Source organism: Cheilinus undulatus, linkage group 12 (genome assembly GCF_018320785.1).
Source record: "Cheilinus undulatus linkage group 12, ASM1832078v1, whole genome shotgun sequence".
In the NCBI taxonomy this organism is placed as follows: Eukaryota; Metazoa; Chordata; class Actinopteri; order Labriformes; family Labridae; genus Cheilinus; species Cheilinus undulatus.
The window spans coordinates 30,566,852-30,581,580 of record NC_054876.1 but is presented as its reverse complement, the minus strand read 5'-3'; the positions used below and the strand labels follow the sequence as shown (position 1 = coordinate 30,581,580).

The window sequence follows — 14,729 nt, the reverse complement described above, 5'->3', positions numbered from 1 at the left end:
CATGGAGGGATTATTATCTCCTTGGTTCTAGTCGGCCAATTCAAGAACATCAGCCATCTTCTCTCTGTCTCTTGTTTCTCTCTTTCTCACACACATACACCCATGTTTGCTTTTCTTAGTAAGTATTCTGTTTTGTTGTTGTTTAGTTTTACAGTAGTTATTTGTTTGATTAAGTTTAGATGATTCTAATGCAGGGGTGTCCAAACTTTTTCCAGAGAGGGCCACATACAGACATATATTAGGATGGTGGGGCTACTTTCATATTCCCCACCATGAGGATTTTAAAGCTAGTGAGACAAATCAAATGTAAGTTAATACAAGCTTACTGACTGAATATGCCTAAATGGCTAGTTAATGGCTGATAGGGCAAATACAGTCATTTTTTAGGATTTCTGGTAGCCAATCAGATTTCAGGGGGGCCCTGTTTAGCTCTGGCTACCACTGGATCTACCCCTGAAAAGTTATTGGTGCCACTATTTGCTGTGGTAATCCATCAGTATGTTATTAATCAAGATATCTTGTCAAAATGTTTGTTTACAGATTCAACATGGTAGCGCTGCCTCATGCTGGAAGCCAGGAGTGCAGTGCAGTTAAGCACAAGCTTCGCATTTTAATGTGGGCCATATTTCATTCCATCTATGGAATTTGCTGCGGGCCAATCAGAAAGGGGCTGCGGGCCTCATTTTGCCCCCAGGCCATAGTTTGGACACCCCTCTTCTAATGGATGCTGCTTATAGATTTAGAGAGAAGTTGTCTTTGATTATTGTGCATATAGACTGTAATAATCTGCTGTTTAAGAGGGTCAGTGCTCATTCTCACACCTTCTATTTGTTTATTTAAACCAATAGTTATTAAATAATACTATTTTCATCTAAATCTTAATCCTGAGACAGATTTTTGCTCCTTTTAGGTTGTTGTTCCTTGTCTTCAGGGTAGTGCCCTGTTAATAGTTAATCTTGTTTAATAATTGTATTTTTGATATTTAGAATTGTGATAATAATTATTAATATTTTAGTAATAAACCAAAACTTAGCATTAAAACCCCAAAAAGACTAATAGAGGCAGTTTCTTCTGTAATATTCTCTGAGGCTTTGGGTTATTCAAAATAGTTCCAAATGTGTAAAACCCTGCTCATTTTTTAAAGGGTAATGAAGAGATATTGCACTCAAAGCATGGATCTATTTTTCTCTGATTCAGCTGGTTTCTGGTGAGTGTTTAATAGTTTACAGATTTCAGCTGCAAACCTAACAGAGCAGAGGTCACTGAAGTTGGTTTGTGCTGCTCACAGCACTGAAAAGAATACTTCTGAAACACAGCATACTCACTAAACCCAGAAACAATGTCCCTGTTGTGACCGAGGTCTGTACCTGCCTATATAGACTTGTGTTTTTTTATTCGGACTACTTTCCACCGCTGTCAGCACAAGGTCTGGAGAGAATCCAGAATAACGAGGACGTTGTTTGTGGAAAGTTGCTTTCCTGTTTATGTTTGCAAAGCAGCTTTTCAAAGTACAAGCAAGATAAATATCAAAAGAAGGAGAATTTATGGCTTTGACTAATTAGGTGACTGAGTCTTTCCTTCTATATTGACAATAAACATTAATATATTGGTTCACCAAAACTATTTCATTATGTTTGTCTATTTAACATCTAACAACTTTAACAAGTACAAAACAAAGTTACATAATCCTTTAAGTTCTTTCATCATAGGATTGCTCAACTAACATTGAGCCTTACAAGTAAATATGCACGTGTGAGGTCATGCTGAGCCGTGCTCCATGTTGAATTCGTTTCTATGTGGCTACTGTCATGACTTGTTTGGCCAGTGAGGTCATATGTCAGTAGAGGTAAAGTGTTGCATATAAGGAGTTTAAGGTTTGTTTGCAGTGCAAACATGGTGTTCTCATTACTGCAGCATGCACTGTTTGATGTAGCAGACACTGTGACATGGGAGACTCAGGCTACACTCATGCACAGCCACACACTTCTGTTTTTGCTTTATTGATCCCTGTTCTGCATTTATTGCTTTATTGAGCACTTTCTTTTGTTTTTGTTTTTGCTTGATAATTGCTTAGAGCTGATTTTTCCCCCTCTATCTGTGCCCATGAATTATTTCATTTTATCAAAACTGCATCACTGTTATGAAACAGGTTACATAACAAATGTGTTATAATATATTCGCTCTTTGTACAGTAAGCTGAAGTCCTCACTCCGGCCAAACACAGCTATCCAAGCATGACTATAAAACAGAGGGATCAGCACACTGCTGCAACCTAAACACACCTAGACGCCTGCAGGTTACGTTCATGTCCGAGCCAGCCCACCTCTAAAACACAAAGCTGGGAGGATTTATGTTTGGCAAAGTAAGTGAGAGACAGAGCTGGAATGCTAATGGGGTGTCACAGAGTTCAGATGACAAAATGCAACAAGTGAAAGACAGTAATAGGAACCTGAGAGTTTCCATTAACTCTGAGACAGTAGGGACTTTCCCAATCCTAGCTTTTTTTATCCATGTGTGTCTCAGGGAAAGAAACACTAGTTTTCCCATGCAGTCCTTCTATTAAAGATGTGTCTATTTACACAAAATGGACAAAATTATTCGGCTGATTGTAAAGAAAGAGGGGTACAAACTGGAGTTCTCCTGGTGTCCCTCAAACCAATGGTTTTCATGGAGGGGAAAACCTCATGAAAAGAATGCAAAACTTATGACCAAATTCACAAAATATTGACAAAGAGAGACTCTCTTTGTCTCCGTGTGTTACTACACCCTGAGGAAGGCGCAAATTGATACACGTTGTTGTATTTTAATATTTCTAACCCTATCAATTACATGTCTTTCCCATTTTTTTAAACCATCTTGAGTTCCTGGACCTGGATACTTTTGCCAGTTGTTTTCCATTCTTTTCAGGGACTGTAATGACATTACATTCAAACACATGTACTTAAGTATTAACCTGACAAGCCAGATAGATTTGTTTCACGCATCCATCTGGTAAACTTTCCATTTTGGATGAATGTTCTGTCTGTCATATCTTTACGGGCCAATCAGAGCAACACAACACGCTTCTGAGGTACGCCCCATACCCATGAGCAAACTCCATAGAGCACTGCCTAACGTGAACCATGGCGACTGTTGACATGTCAGTATAAGACCTCTGTCGTTTTTTAAAAGGAAACAACTCACTGCTGTTCTTTGTTCTTCTTTTAACGAAGAAACATCATCAAGTTCTGATAAAACTGATGCTTTGGCAGCATCCACGCTAATGTTTTCCACCATACTTGCATCGGCCTCTTCTCACTGCTTGCATCATCACAACTCTACCGTGTCCGAAAGTACTGCCCCTCGACGCTGAGTGATCCTTGTCACTTTCTAACTAGGCCCATATGGTTCAGATGGGAGCTTTGCAAAATGGATTTGCCAGTAAGAAACACAGAAACAGGCGTATCTGTCTACTTTGCAAGGTTACTTTAGTATGGAGTAAGCCCCCTTTTGCAGCTTGAACAGCCTCCACTCTTCTTGGAAGGCTTTCCTCAAGATTTTTGAGTCTTTTTGAGGGAATTTGGGCTCATTCATTACATAGAGTATTTATGAGGTCAGGCACTGATGCTGGATGAGAAGTCCTGACTCAAAATCTCCATTCCAAATCATAAAGGTGATTGATGGTGCTGAGGTCGGTGCCAGTTGAGTTTTCACCAAACCCACCCGTCTTTATAGTCCTTTCTTTGTGCACTGCAGCACAGTCATGTTCAAATAGAAAAGGACTGTCTCCAAACTGTTGCTACATAGTTGGAGGCATAGCATTGTCCGAAATGTCTGGGTATGCCGAAGCATTAAGATTATCGTATATTGGAGATAAGGGGCCTTGCCCAAACCACGAACCACAGCCCCATACCATTGTCCCTCCTCCACCAAACTTCACAGGTGGCACAATGCAGTCAGGGAGGTTGTTCTCCCTCATTCCATCAAACCCAGACTTTGACTGTAGATCAAAGAAGCATAATTCATCACTCCACATAACATGTTTCCACTGCTCTACAGTCAAGTGTTTCTGGGGTTTACACCACTCCATCTGATGCTTAGCATTGGACTTGGTGATGTGAGGCTTGCATGCAGCTGCTCGGCCATGGAAACCCATTTCATGAAGCTCCCACATCTTACATTAATGTCAGTGGAAGTTAGGAACTCTTCAGCAACGGATTCAAAAGAGCGTTGGCGACTTTTACACACCATGAGTCTTAGCAGTCATTGACCCTGCCTTTTGAATTATGGTCTTCCACTTCATGGCTGAGTTGCTGTTGTTTCTAAACACTTCCATTTTCTATATCACTTAAAGCTAACTATGAAGTACCCAGCAGCAATAAAATTTCACCAAACATTGTATTGCAAAGGTTGCATCCATCGCAGTACACACAGTGCTTGAAGTCACTGAGCTCTTCAAAACAACTCATTTTCTATTACAAATGTTTGCAAATAGAGCTGCATGGCTAGGTGTTTGATTTTATACACCTGTGGCAACAAGGGTGATTGAAACACCTTAATCCCACAGTTAACAGATGTGGCCAAATACTTTTGTCTATATTGTTTATTTGAAATGCAATGAGCACTGTAAGGAAAATCCTCATCATCACTCCTTTTAATTAATTTCAGCACCCAACATCAAGTTCTGCTCTGTGCAGTGTGCCACATTGTGTGCATTCTGTTACCAATATCAGGCAGTAATCAAAGTCATACAGGGTAAGGTGCTGCCTGCAAGCTCTGACCTCAGCTTACTGTAATCATTAACGCTACAACCCCAAAGTCTGGAGAAAATTACACACAGTACATACAGTATTCAACCAAGAAATGGTTTTCAAGGTAAATTATCATCGCTCTCTCTTGGATGAGACAGGGATAAATCATTTGCGTGTGGTTTTCTGTAAGACATTATTCCTGTGACTGAATTCATCCATGCTGCCAACCTTCCTTTAACAAGATTGTAGTTCTTTCCAGCACTGTTCTGTGTTTGAAGTTGATCTTTTGGAGAAAGCAAGAGACAAACCTGGCCTTTGGAAGCATTAGTGGAACATCACAAAAACTATTATCAGGCACAAACAGAGCTAAAGCATCTTGTTTTACATTATGAATAAGGAAAGACTATGTTTTATGTTGCTGCTCCTCTGGTACAATGTGCATTCATGTTGCTGCTGTCATTTGTTTCCTTTATATGGCACTTATCCCATTGGATCCCACTCTGCAATATTATGAAGCATATGAGAGCAATATAAACATGTCAGCCTGTGAGAACCAGGCCAGCAGAGGACAGCTAAGGTTTTCCGAGTCCTCTTGCCACTTCCTGGAGTAAAATAGAAGGAAGGAAACCAAAAGTAATCCTGTGTAATCTTGTTTGCGTTGTCACAGTTTTCTCAAGGGTGTTCTCTCATTAACTGTTGTCTCTACTAAAGATACAAGTACTCCCATTTGGAAAAATTTGTATCAGCTACGCTGTAGCTGATTTAAGGCCAGCTCAGAAGACATGATTTTTTGGTTCTTCACACTCCATGTGAGACTTGTGCCGTCTTGGCCAACAGCCCAGCCACACTACAAGTGTGATCCCAACTGCTGACATCATCAGTGTCTCTGCATCTGTGTGGAAGTTATCAGGTCTGATGCCCTTACATATTACCAATGGTATGGTAAAATAATCTGTTGAGCAATTACAAGGTCCACACCATTAGGGTGGGGTCAGGGGTGGATGTGGTGAGTAAGCAAGACCAAGGGTACCATCTTGGCAGGTAGTAGGGTTGTGGCTGCCCCAAGGGCCTGAAAACTGCCGGTGGTTTCTGGAAATATCTTGAGGGGTGAAAAGGCCCGGACGAAGCTTGACCTTGGCTGCTGAGTGACACCAGGTGTGTCCACCTTGACTATGCCCCCTCCCCCCAAAGCCATGGGCTGTGGCACACTGGGCCTTGTGATGAATCCTTAGTGCCCTTCATGCCTAAAACTTGCAAACTTGAACATGATTACACATGCCTTTATTGGCATGTCTGCAGATTAGGTGATCAGTGATGCTGGGCTATTCTGCTTATGTGTTGCTCTTACTTTTGAAGGCACCAATCATGCCTGAGAGAAGTGGTAAGAGTCAATTTAAGTCCACTCTATAAACTGAGATGCACAGATTAATGGCAACAGACCAAGTGGTAAGAGAGCTTTAATCTACATCTGCCCAACAAACCTCCAAGTGAGAAACTTGGAATAGATAACGGCATGAAAAAAAGTTCACAGATTTACCATATATACATAAAAGTAGTATTTTCTCCAGAATTTACACATGCAGGTAATCACTGAATAACGGCCTCCTATATGTAAGGAGTCACAGGTTCATCTCAGGTCAGCTTTGTTTATTCCAGTCATTTGACTGGTTACAACCTTTGAGTTATATTATTTACTCTGATTTAAGATCCATGATGATATAAAAAAAGCCAGCAATTTGACTGTAATTATAGAAAAATAACATTATAAGGCCAAAGCTGTATATGCCATGTAAACAGCATGTAACTCATTTACCTGTAAGAGGACTAATGATTAAAAAGACTGGACTTTGTCCTCAAATAAAAGGGGGAATGCTCAAATAACATCAGACTGTGACAGTGGCTGAACTGGCTTCACCTCTTGACCATGGGTAAGAGAATTTAAAAAACTATCTATGTCCAGTTTGACAAAACACTTTCTGATACAGGTTTGTTTTACCAGCAGAAATGGGGACTTCAGGTTTTAACCTCACTAAAAAGATACATGAGTTAAGCACATTTCTGCTGCATGAAATGTTAAGCTGAAATCATCTCTCACACTAGAATTTCTCACTCTTTAATCTAGGCTCCATGCCTGTTCAAAGTGTTTGTGGAATATTGGTATTACTCAGTGTATGTTTGGTGCCATTCACGCCATCCTGCAATGGAGGAAACATTCTCGTGTTTCCAGTAGATGCGAGTCACTGGGTCAATATGAAGATCCTGCTGGTAGAGCTCCACGCCAGGGGACATAACATCACAGTGATCAGAGCCTCCAACAGCTGGTACATCGATGAAAAGTCACCCCTCTATACCTCTATTAGCCTCCCAATGGATAAGGGAATGAAGAACTATTTGGATGACTTTGTACATGAGAATATAAGGGTAAGTCAGTGTGAATCAATTGGTCATTTGTGTGTCAACGCAACCTTTTATTTCCTTTTTTACTTACTTGATGTTTTCTTTCAGGTGCAAAGAGAGGGGGCATCTTTACTTACTGTTGTCAAACTCATCAAGAATTTCTTTTCCATAATTTTGGAAATTCATGAATTGTGGGTTGGTATGACTGCTAGACTCCTTGATGATGAAAATATGGTTCAAAGATTACGTGATGCCAAATATGATCTGGTTATCACTGACCCAGCCATTGCAACTGGAGTTGTATTAGCCAAGTTTCTCAAACTGCCCACAGTGCTCAACGTTCGATGGATCACTTCTGGAGATGGCCACTTTATGATCGCCCCCTCTCCCCTCTCTTATATCCCAGCCCCAGGATCAGGATTAACAAACAAAATGACCTTCATCCAGAGGGTCAAGAACTTTTTCTACCACGGCATTGTTGAATACCAGCAGAGAGTTTTGATAGAGCCATGCTATGATTCCTTTTGTGATAAATACATTGAAGGTGGATGCAGCGTCACCTCACTTCTCCAGGAAGCAGACATTTGGCTGTTCAGATCAGATTTTGTGTTTGATTTTCCTCGACCCACAATGCCAAATGTCATCTACATTGGGGGGTTTCAGTGCAAACCAGCTCAGCCTCTGCCAGCAGACCTGGAGAACTTTGTTCAGAGTGCTGGGGAGCATGGAGTCATCATCATGACTTTGGGAACTTGGGTTAACAATTTGCCTGAAGACCTTGCAGATGAAATCGCCAGTGTCTTTGCCAAGATGCCCCAGAAGGTAAGAATGATCAGAGAGTCACTGCAACGAATAGCTGAAAAAATAAGGGAGTTAAGGACACCTGCAAAAGCAGCCCAATAACACAAAGCTAGTTAAGACCCCTGGAGCGTAGTGATGCTGAAGATAACTGCATGATTCCCACGCCTACTCAGTTTACAACATCAGCCAAAGGTAATCACAAAGGCTGAGATAAATAGGCTTGTGGCAGCATATCTCAGGGGAAATTTCACTTACTGTGGCCTTGTTCTGGACATATTCTTCTGTGAGGTGCTGTTTTGGAAAGACGTATTTTGGCCCTTTCAGTAAACAACAGCATTTATGATCATTGGGTCACGGACTGCATCAACAATACAATAAAGACATATAGCAATCACAATAATCACTCAAAATATCCATGAAAGAGCAGCTTTAGCTGTTTACAGCCTTTATCAGTTTAAAATTTGCTTTATTAACTGATCTGTTACTGCTAAAGAAGTGTAAAAAATAAAAAAGGGCATTAAATATTTACATTTAATATTTATATTTATATACATATATATATGAACTAAATCTATATGTTTATATGTTAAATAATTCCACAATTAATCAATGTACAGTGCTTAACAAATTCATTAGACCACCTGTCATATTTGTCTCAGAGACCATCCAGCATCATGAAGTGCTTTAATGCAGACTCTTTCATTTTCAGTGAGCTCTCCACGTTTTACCATTTTGAACAGGAATGAGGAATTTCAAACTGAATTCACCTTTTTATACCCAAATTTGAGCCGGCTTACTGGGCTTCTCTGAGAAGTCAGAAATTAATCAAGTATAACATTCAACCACTAAAACTCATTTTTCTCTTCAGGAATGCGAGTAAATAACTATAATTTGACATATTAATCAAGAAATAATAATGCGCTTTACTATTTTTTCAGTTTATTGTAAATCAGTAAATTTGAAAATTCATGGATAACAATGATTATTATATTTTAGCATTAAAACTATCATTTGGGTTAAAGAGCTTCTACATATTGTTGTATTAACCATTGCAGAAACATAAAAAATGATTTTGGTGATTACTAATGCTGTTAATTTAGGGCAGCTGTGGCATAAACCTTACTTTGGTTAGGGTTAGGGTGGTCTAATAAATTTGTTATAATAAAACTACACACATTCTCCCTTTGAATGTTTGAATGTTAGGGTTAGGGCGGTCTAATAAATTTGTTAAGCACTGTATATAATAACAACAAATGATGTCCCTCAGGTTATGACAGGATGTGATATGTTTAACAGCATCTATGCAGAGGATGCTTTATTCTCCTAATGTGTATGTTATTTTGATTTCATCATGTAGTGAATAAAAGTGAGGAACACTTCATTTGATTTGATTACTGAATTCTTCCCAGCAGAAGTGTGCTTCTGTTTGTGGTACCTGGTTCTGTGTACACAGCTGACACAGTCTGCTCTCTCTAGGTAGCCGGGTGTGTGTGTGTCTACCTGTCTCTATGTTCAACCAGTTATCACAGAGTCTGTGCATGGTCAGTGTCTTCCTCGGTTTCTCATCAGTCACTGTGCATAAATTCTCTGCTACAGTGTACTGTCTGTCTAGAGCTCAATAACACTAGGGTTTACTTTGAGTAGTTGTTGTGCATGTCCAATAGTTTTGTCTTTTTCTCTCTATATAATCTGATTGGTTGGGATGGTGTGAGGGCTGTCCTGAGGCCTGGTACTGTAAGGTGAGTTTAGCCTCAGAATAAGCTTGCTGAGGGGGCGCCACTCTAGGTTCTCCTCTTGGTAGAGAATTTTGATGGCAGGATATAAAATGTTATAGATCTTTTTTGGATGGGGATTAAAGTGGAAAATGGTCTAATTCTGCTCTGCGCCCATTGTTGGTGGTGTTTCCGTGAAACCTGAGAATACTTTTACAGATCTCTGTATGCAGGGTCTCTATGGGGTGTGTCCCATCTGTCATACTTTAGATTTGTAAGAGGACCCCACACTTCACTAGCAGAGCCAAATTCTGATTGGTAAATTCAATTTTAATTTTGTCTCAGTCTTAGTCTTGAGATTAAATTCCCTTTTAGTTTCAGTTGCATTTTAGTCATTTCTTCCCTTTAAAGTTTTAGTCTAATTTTTGTCGACAAAAACTCAAATCATTTAGTCTAGTTTTAGTCCATTGAAAGTCCTCACATTTTAGTCTTGACATTTAGTCAAAGAATTTATTCTCTTGCCTAATTCTGGTACCAAATCATGTTAGTGTGTTTTATGCACCCTGCCAAACCTGGGGTCCCTGCTTTCTACAGCTGAGAGGCAGAATAGCTACAGATGCATTGTATTATGACAGATTTACCCACAGTGGATAAAAATCATGGATTTTGAATATCTGACAGAAACTAATTACATTTTTGTAGGTTTTAGTCATCAAAGATCTTTATTGTTTTTGGCTAGTTTTAGTCTAGTCTTTCTCATGGAAAAAAGTGTGTCAATGAACATTGATAGTCATAGTTTTAGTTGATGAAGTTAACACTGCTCGGATGGTGCCAGCATTATCAAATCATCTGCAAACAGGAGGCATTTAATGTCATTTAATTTTCCTTACTTCTCTCTATTAGTGACAGATGTCAGCGCCACATCAACAAACACACACCATTTTTAACACAAACATCAACAGTCCTGTCTTTTTGAACACAATGCCTCGGTCATACACTGTACCTAACAGTCACTGCACGCCAAAATATTTAAATCATCAAATTTGTCACAATTTTTAAAAATAAAGACTTCACAGTGTGTAAAATAACAATAAAACATGAGCTTACCTGTTTATTTGGCTCAAACAGCCCTCTGTTGATCTCTTGGCCTCCTTCCTCTCTTTTTTCACCTGACTGATGCAGTTAAGTTTGTACTTGACTAAGTTTTCATGTGGTTAATAATGTTATCACCACTATTCTCTGCTGACATTAGCCCTCTTAGAGTCTGATGGGCGCATATGAAACGTATAAAGTTTATTATCATTTCACATTTTCTCCATCTCTCTGGCTGTACTAAATTAGATTGCATATTATAAATTTAATATGTGTGATGAGTAAAAACTCCTGCTTCAGGTGTCACCGTGACATGACCGTGTCCTGACCTTTATTAGAATTTATTATAGGCTATTACACTAAAGTGGGAATATGTTAGGTTTAGCATTGTATTTTATTGGCTACTGAGTTGCAGAAGATCTCAGGCGACACAGAGTAATGAAAATGTAATGAAATTATTAGTGTAACTAGTTACTTTTTGCTGTAAGTAACTAAGTAATGTCACTCATTACATTTTTTATAAAGTTACTAGTAATGTGTAATGGATTACCTTTTTTTGAGTAACTGTTCCAATGCTGTTTACAATTTTAAAATATTCAGACAATCTCACTGGCAGTGATACCAGCAGCTGCAGAAAAAAGCTCAAAAAGATAAATATCAATATAGACAGATATGAAGATTTCTACTGATGTGTGCAGCCAATATATCAACGGTACATACTGGAGGAATCTACTAATTAGTTTTTACAGTTTGGAGCAGAATCAATGGACCTACCTGGATTAAAGATCTCAGACTCCTTTTTTCAAATAAATCTATGTATATCAGTATTTAGTGGTACTGCTGATCAGTTAAGGTCCAAATCTTGACTTATTACTACAAAATATCAAAATTGTACAATTTGTGTTAAAACTGACCTCTACAGGTTGTAATCGTCCACCTCAACTGATTTTTAAAAATTATTATTATTTTTTACAGGCTGAGACGTTATTGTGTTTCACTGGGATTGTGGGTATTTTAGTGCTGTTGCCTGAGATTACAAATTAACTGTACCTTTTCCTAAAACAAGGTCAGTGGTGTATTTGCCTGTGTGTTCTATGAGATGATATATCTACAACACCCCATATAAACCATCTTTTGTTGAAAACAAGACCGTTAAATTAACTGACAACAACTGTACATAAACTGGAGACATCTCTGTGACACTCTGGGATGGGTAATGTAAATAAATAAAGGACTGATTTAGCATGGCATATAATATTTTTTACGATAACGCTTCCTATTGGAACCAAAAGGCATTACCAAAAGACCACAGAAAAAAAACACTTTGGGTCTAAATAAAATATTAGGGTATTAAAGAAAGATCATAGAATAATCAACCTAGGATTAAAACAAACTTATTGAGGCAGTACCAACAGATCACAGAAAAATAAACCTTGGGTCTAAATGAAATATTGAGGCGTTACCAACAGATTGTAGGAAAATCAGACAGGATCTAAATGAAATACTGAAGCATAAACAACAGATCCAAAAAAGATATACCTGGGGTCTAAATGAAATACTGAGGCATTACCAACCGATCATAGAAAAATACACCTAGGGTCTGAGTGAAATACTAAGGCATTTCCAGAAGATCACAGAAAAATCTAAATCTAAATGAAATATTGAGGCCTTAACAACAGATAACAGAAAAATACAATTTTTCCAAAGCCCTTGTTCAGATATAGGACAGACATGAAAGCTACATCCTTCATGTTATCTACAGTTTGAAGGTGTTGCTGCAACACCAATATTGAAAGACGTTGTGGAGTTTAAATTGAGAGTTAATTCATAATATTTCTTATATTTTCTGATCAGGTGATCTGGAAGCACAAAGGAAAGAGACCCTCTACTCTGGGCAACAACACCCTCATAGTGGACTGGATGCCCCAGAAGGACCTCCTGGGCCACCCTCAAATCAAAGCCTTTGTAGCTCACGGAGGCACCAACGGAGTCCAGGAAGCCATCTACCACGGGGTCCCTGTGCTCGGCATACCGCTGTTCTTTGACCAGTATGACAACCTGCTACGACTGCAAGAGAGAGGAGCTGGGAGGATCCTGGAGCTAGCTCATGCCAATGAACATAGTTTTGAGCAAGCGCTCAAGGAGGTGCTCTATCAGGACAGCTACAGACAGAACATTCAAAGGTTATCCCGTCTGCACAGAGACCAGCCAGTGGCACCCATGGATCAGGCTGTATTCTGGGTGGAGTACGTGATACGCCATAAAGGGGCTCCTCACCTTCGTACAGAGGCCTATAAGATGCCCTGGTACTCATACCACTCTTTAGATGTACTGCTACTATTGATGATGGTAGCAACTGTGCTGCTGCTCTCCACTTTTGCCGTATTAAGGTTTCTATGCTGCAGACACAGAAGGAAGTCCAAAACTAAACAACACTGATATAGGAAAAACTTGTTCATCAAAAAACCTGATTGATTTTCATAAGCCTTGTATTTGAAAAATATATGATTTTAATTAATAACATGAATATCTTATAATTGATTGAGAAGTCAAATGATCATTCATTGTTGTAATTTTTCTTATGGTTTATGTGTTTCAAAGATTTCAGCTTGAACACCCAAAAATCATGGGACGTTTTCCAATGAAAATGACAGCTAACTATACTATAGGAAGCTTTGAATAACTGCTCAGCACTCCTGCATAATACTAAAATGTTCAAATAACAGAGCGTTCTTTCCGAACAGGGTGGTAGACAGTCAGGAAAGCTGCCAGCTATTAAACTGTTATTCATGCATGAGTGTTATCCAATCATTTACACGTAAAAAGAGATGGCGAGACATCTCAGTCTAATGCCAAGGACATTTAAATCCCACACCAGTTGTTTGACTTCATCATTGCCATCAGCTAGCAGAGGCAAAGCAAAGCCAAGACTATCAGAAGAAGAAAAATAAAGTCAATCAATTAAACAAGGAGAAACTCTCAGTAATTTGTGGAAACCAAAAACTTGGTTGTGGTTTCATGTTTGTCTGCCAATTGACAGTTTATTTAAAGTGTGATTTTGTCCTGGCATTTATAAGTAGTGTTGGGGTTTCGATTATTGTTACGTTTTTAATACTCATTGTTATAACTATTGATAGAAATAAATAGAAACATCAACCAAGATTAATACATAACAAGCAACACCCTGAAGATGAGAAGCAAAAATCTGTATCAGAGTTAAAATAAAATACTAACATTAGTAATATTTGATAACTTGGTATTTGAATGAACTGAAGGTGTGAAATTGTACATGCCACTCTGAACCAGCAGATCATAACAGTGTGTATGCACAATAATCACAGACAACTTTTCTTTAAATATATAATGGAATTCATCTAACAAAGCAGCATCAACTAGAATCAATGACAAACAAAAAAAAATTATAAAACTAAACTACAATAAATAAAAAAATCCCAAAATGGCCTAGTGGTTTAAGGCACACCCCACGTACATGGACTGCCCGAGTTCGAATCCAGCCTGAGGCCCCTTACTCCATGTCTCTCCCCTGCTCTCGTCCCTGTTTCTGAGTCTATCCACTGTCTTCCTCTATCAAAAATAAAGGCACAAAAATGCCCAAAAATAAATCTTTAAAAAGAAGAAAACACATAAGTCAGTGGCTTACTGCACCAAACCTTCAGGTGCTTGGAGCACGAAGCACAATGTGGAAGGCAGCTGTGACGATGGAATGTCACATGAAGAGGGGTCACAGTGGCTTTTATTACATGTGAACCCTCTGCAATTTCTCCTCAGGTCTCCTCCTATGAGAGAGGAGACAGACTGATTAGATCTGGCATGATTCTACAGGGAGTTATTCACTTAGCAGGCACTGACTCTTGGATGTTTGTCATTTCATTCTGGATTGGGGCTCTCTCACTCCTTTTAATCTCTGTAAAGCACTGTGAACTGCATTGTGTATGAATGGTGCTATACAAATAAACTTGTCTTGCCTTGCCATTAA

General features: G+C 38.9%; 1 protein-coding gene across 1 annotated transcript; it reads left to right on the top strand.

Moving 5' to 3' along the window:
• The first annotated feature begins 6,626 nt into the window (after window positions 1-6,626).
• Window positions 6,627-14,729, top strand: LOC121518411 (UDP-glucuronosyltransferase 1A5-like). The gene is made up of 4 exons (XM_041800699.1): window positions 6,627-6,658; window positions 6,853-7,151; window positions 7,236-7,949; window positions 12,587-14,729. Exons 1-4 carry the CDS (start codon window positions 6,655-6,657, stop codon window positions 13,169-13,171), a joined length of 1,602 nt encoding a protein of 533 aa, XP_041656633.1. The 5' UTR covers window positions 6,627-6,654; the 3' UTR covers window positions 13,172-14,729.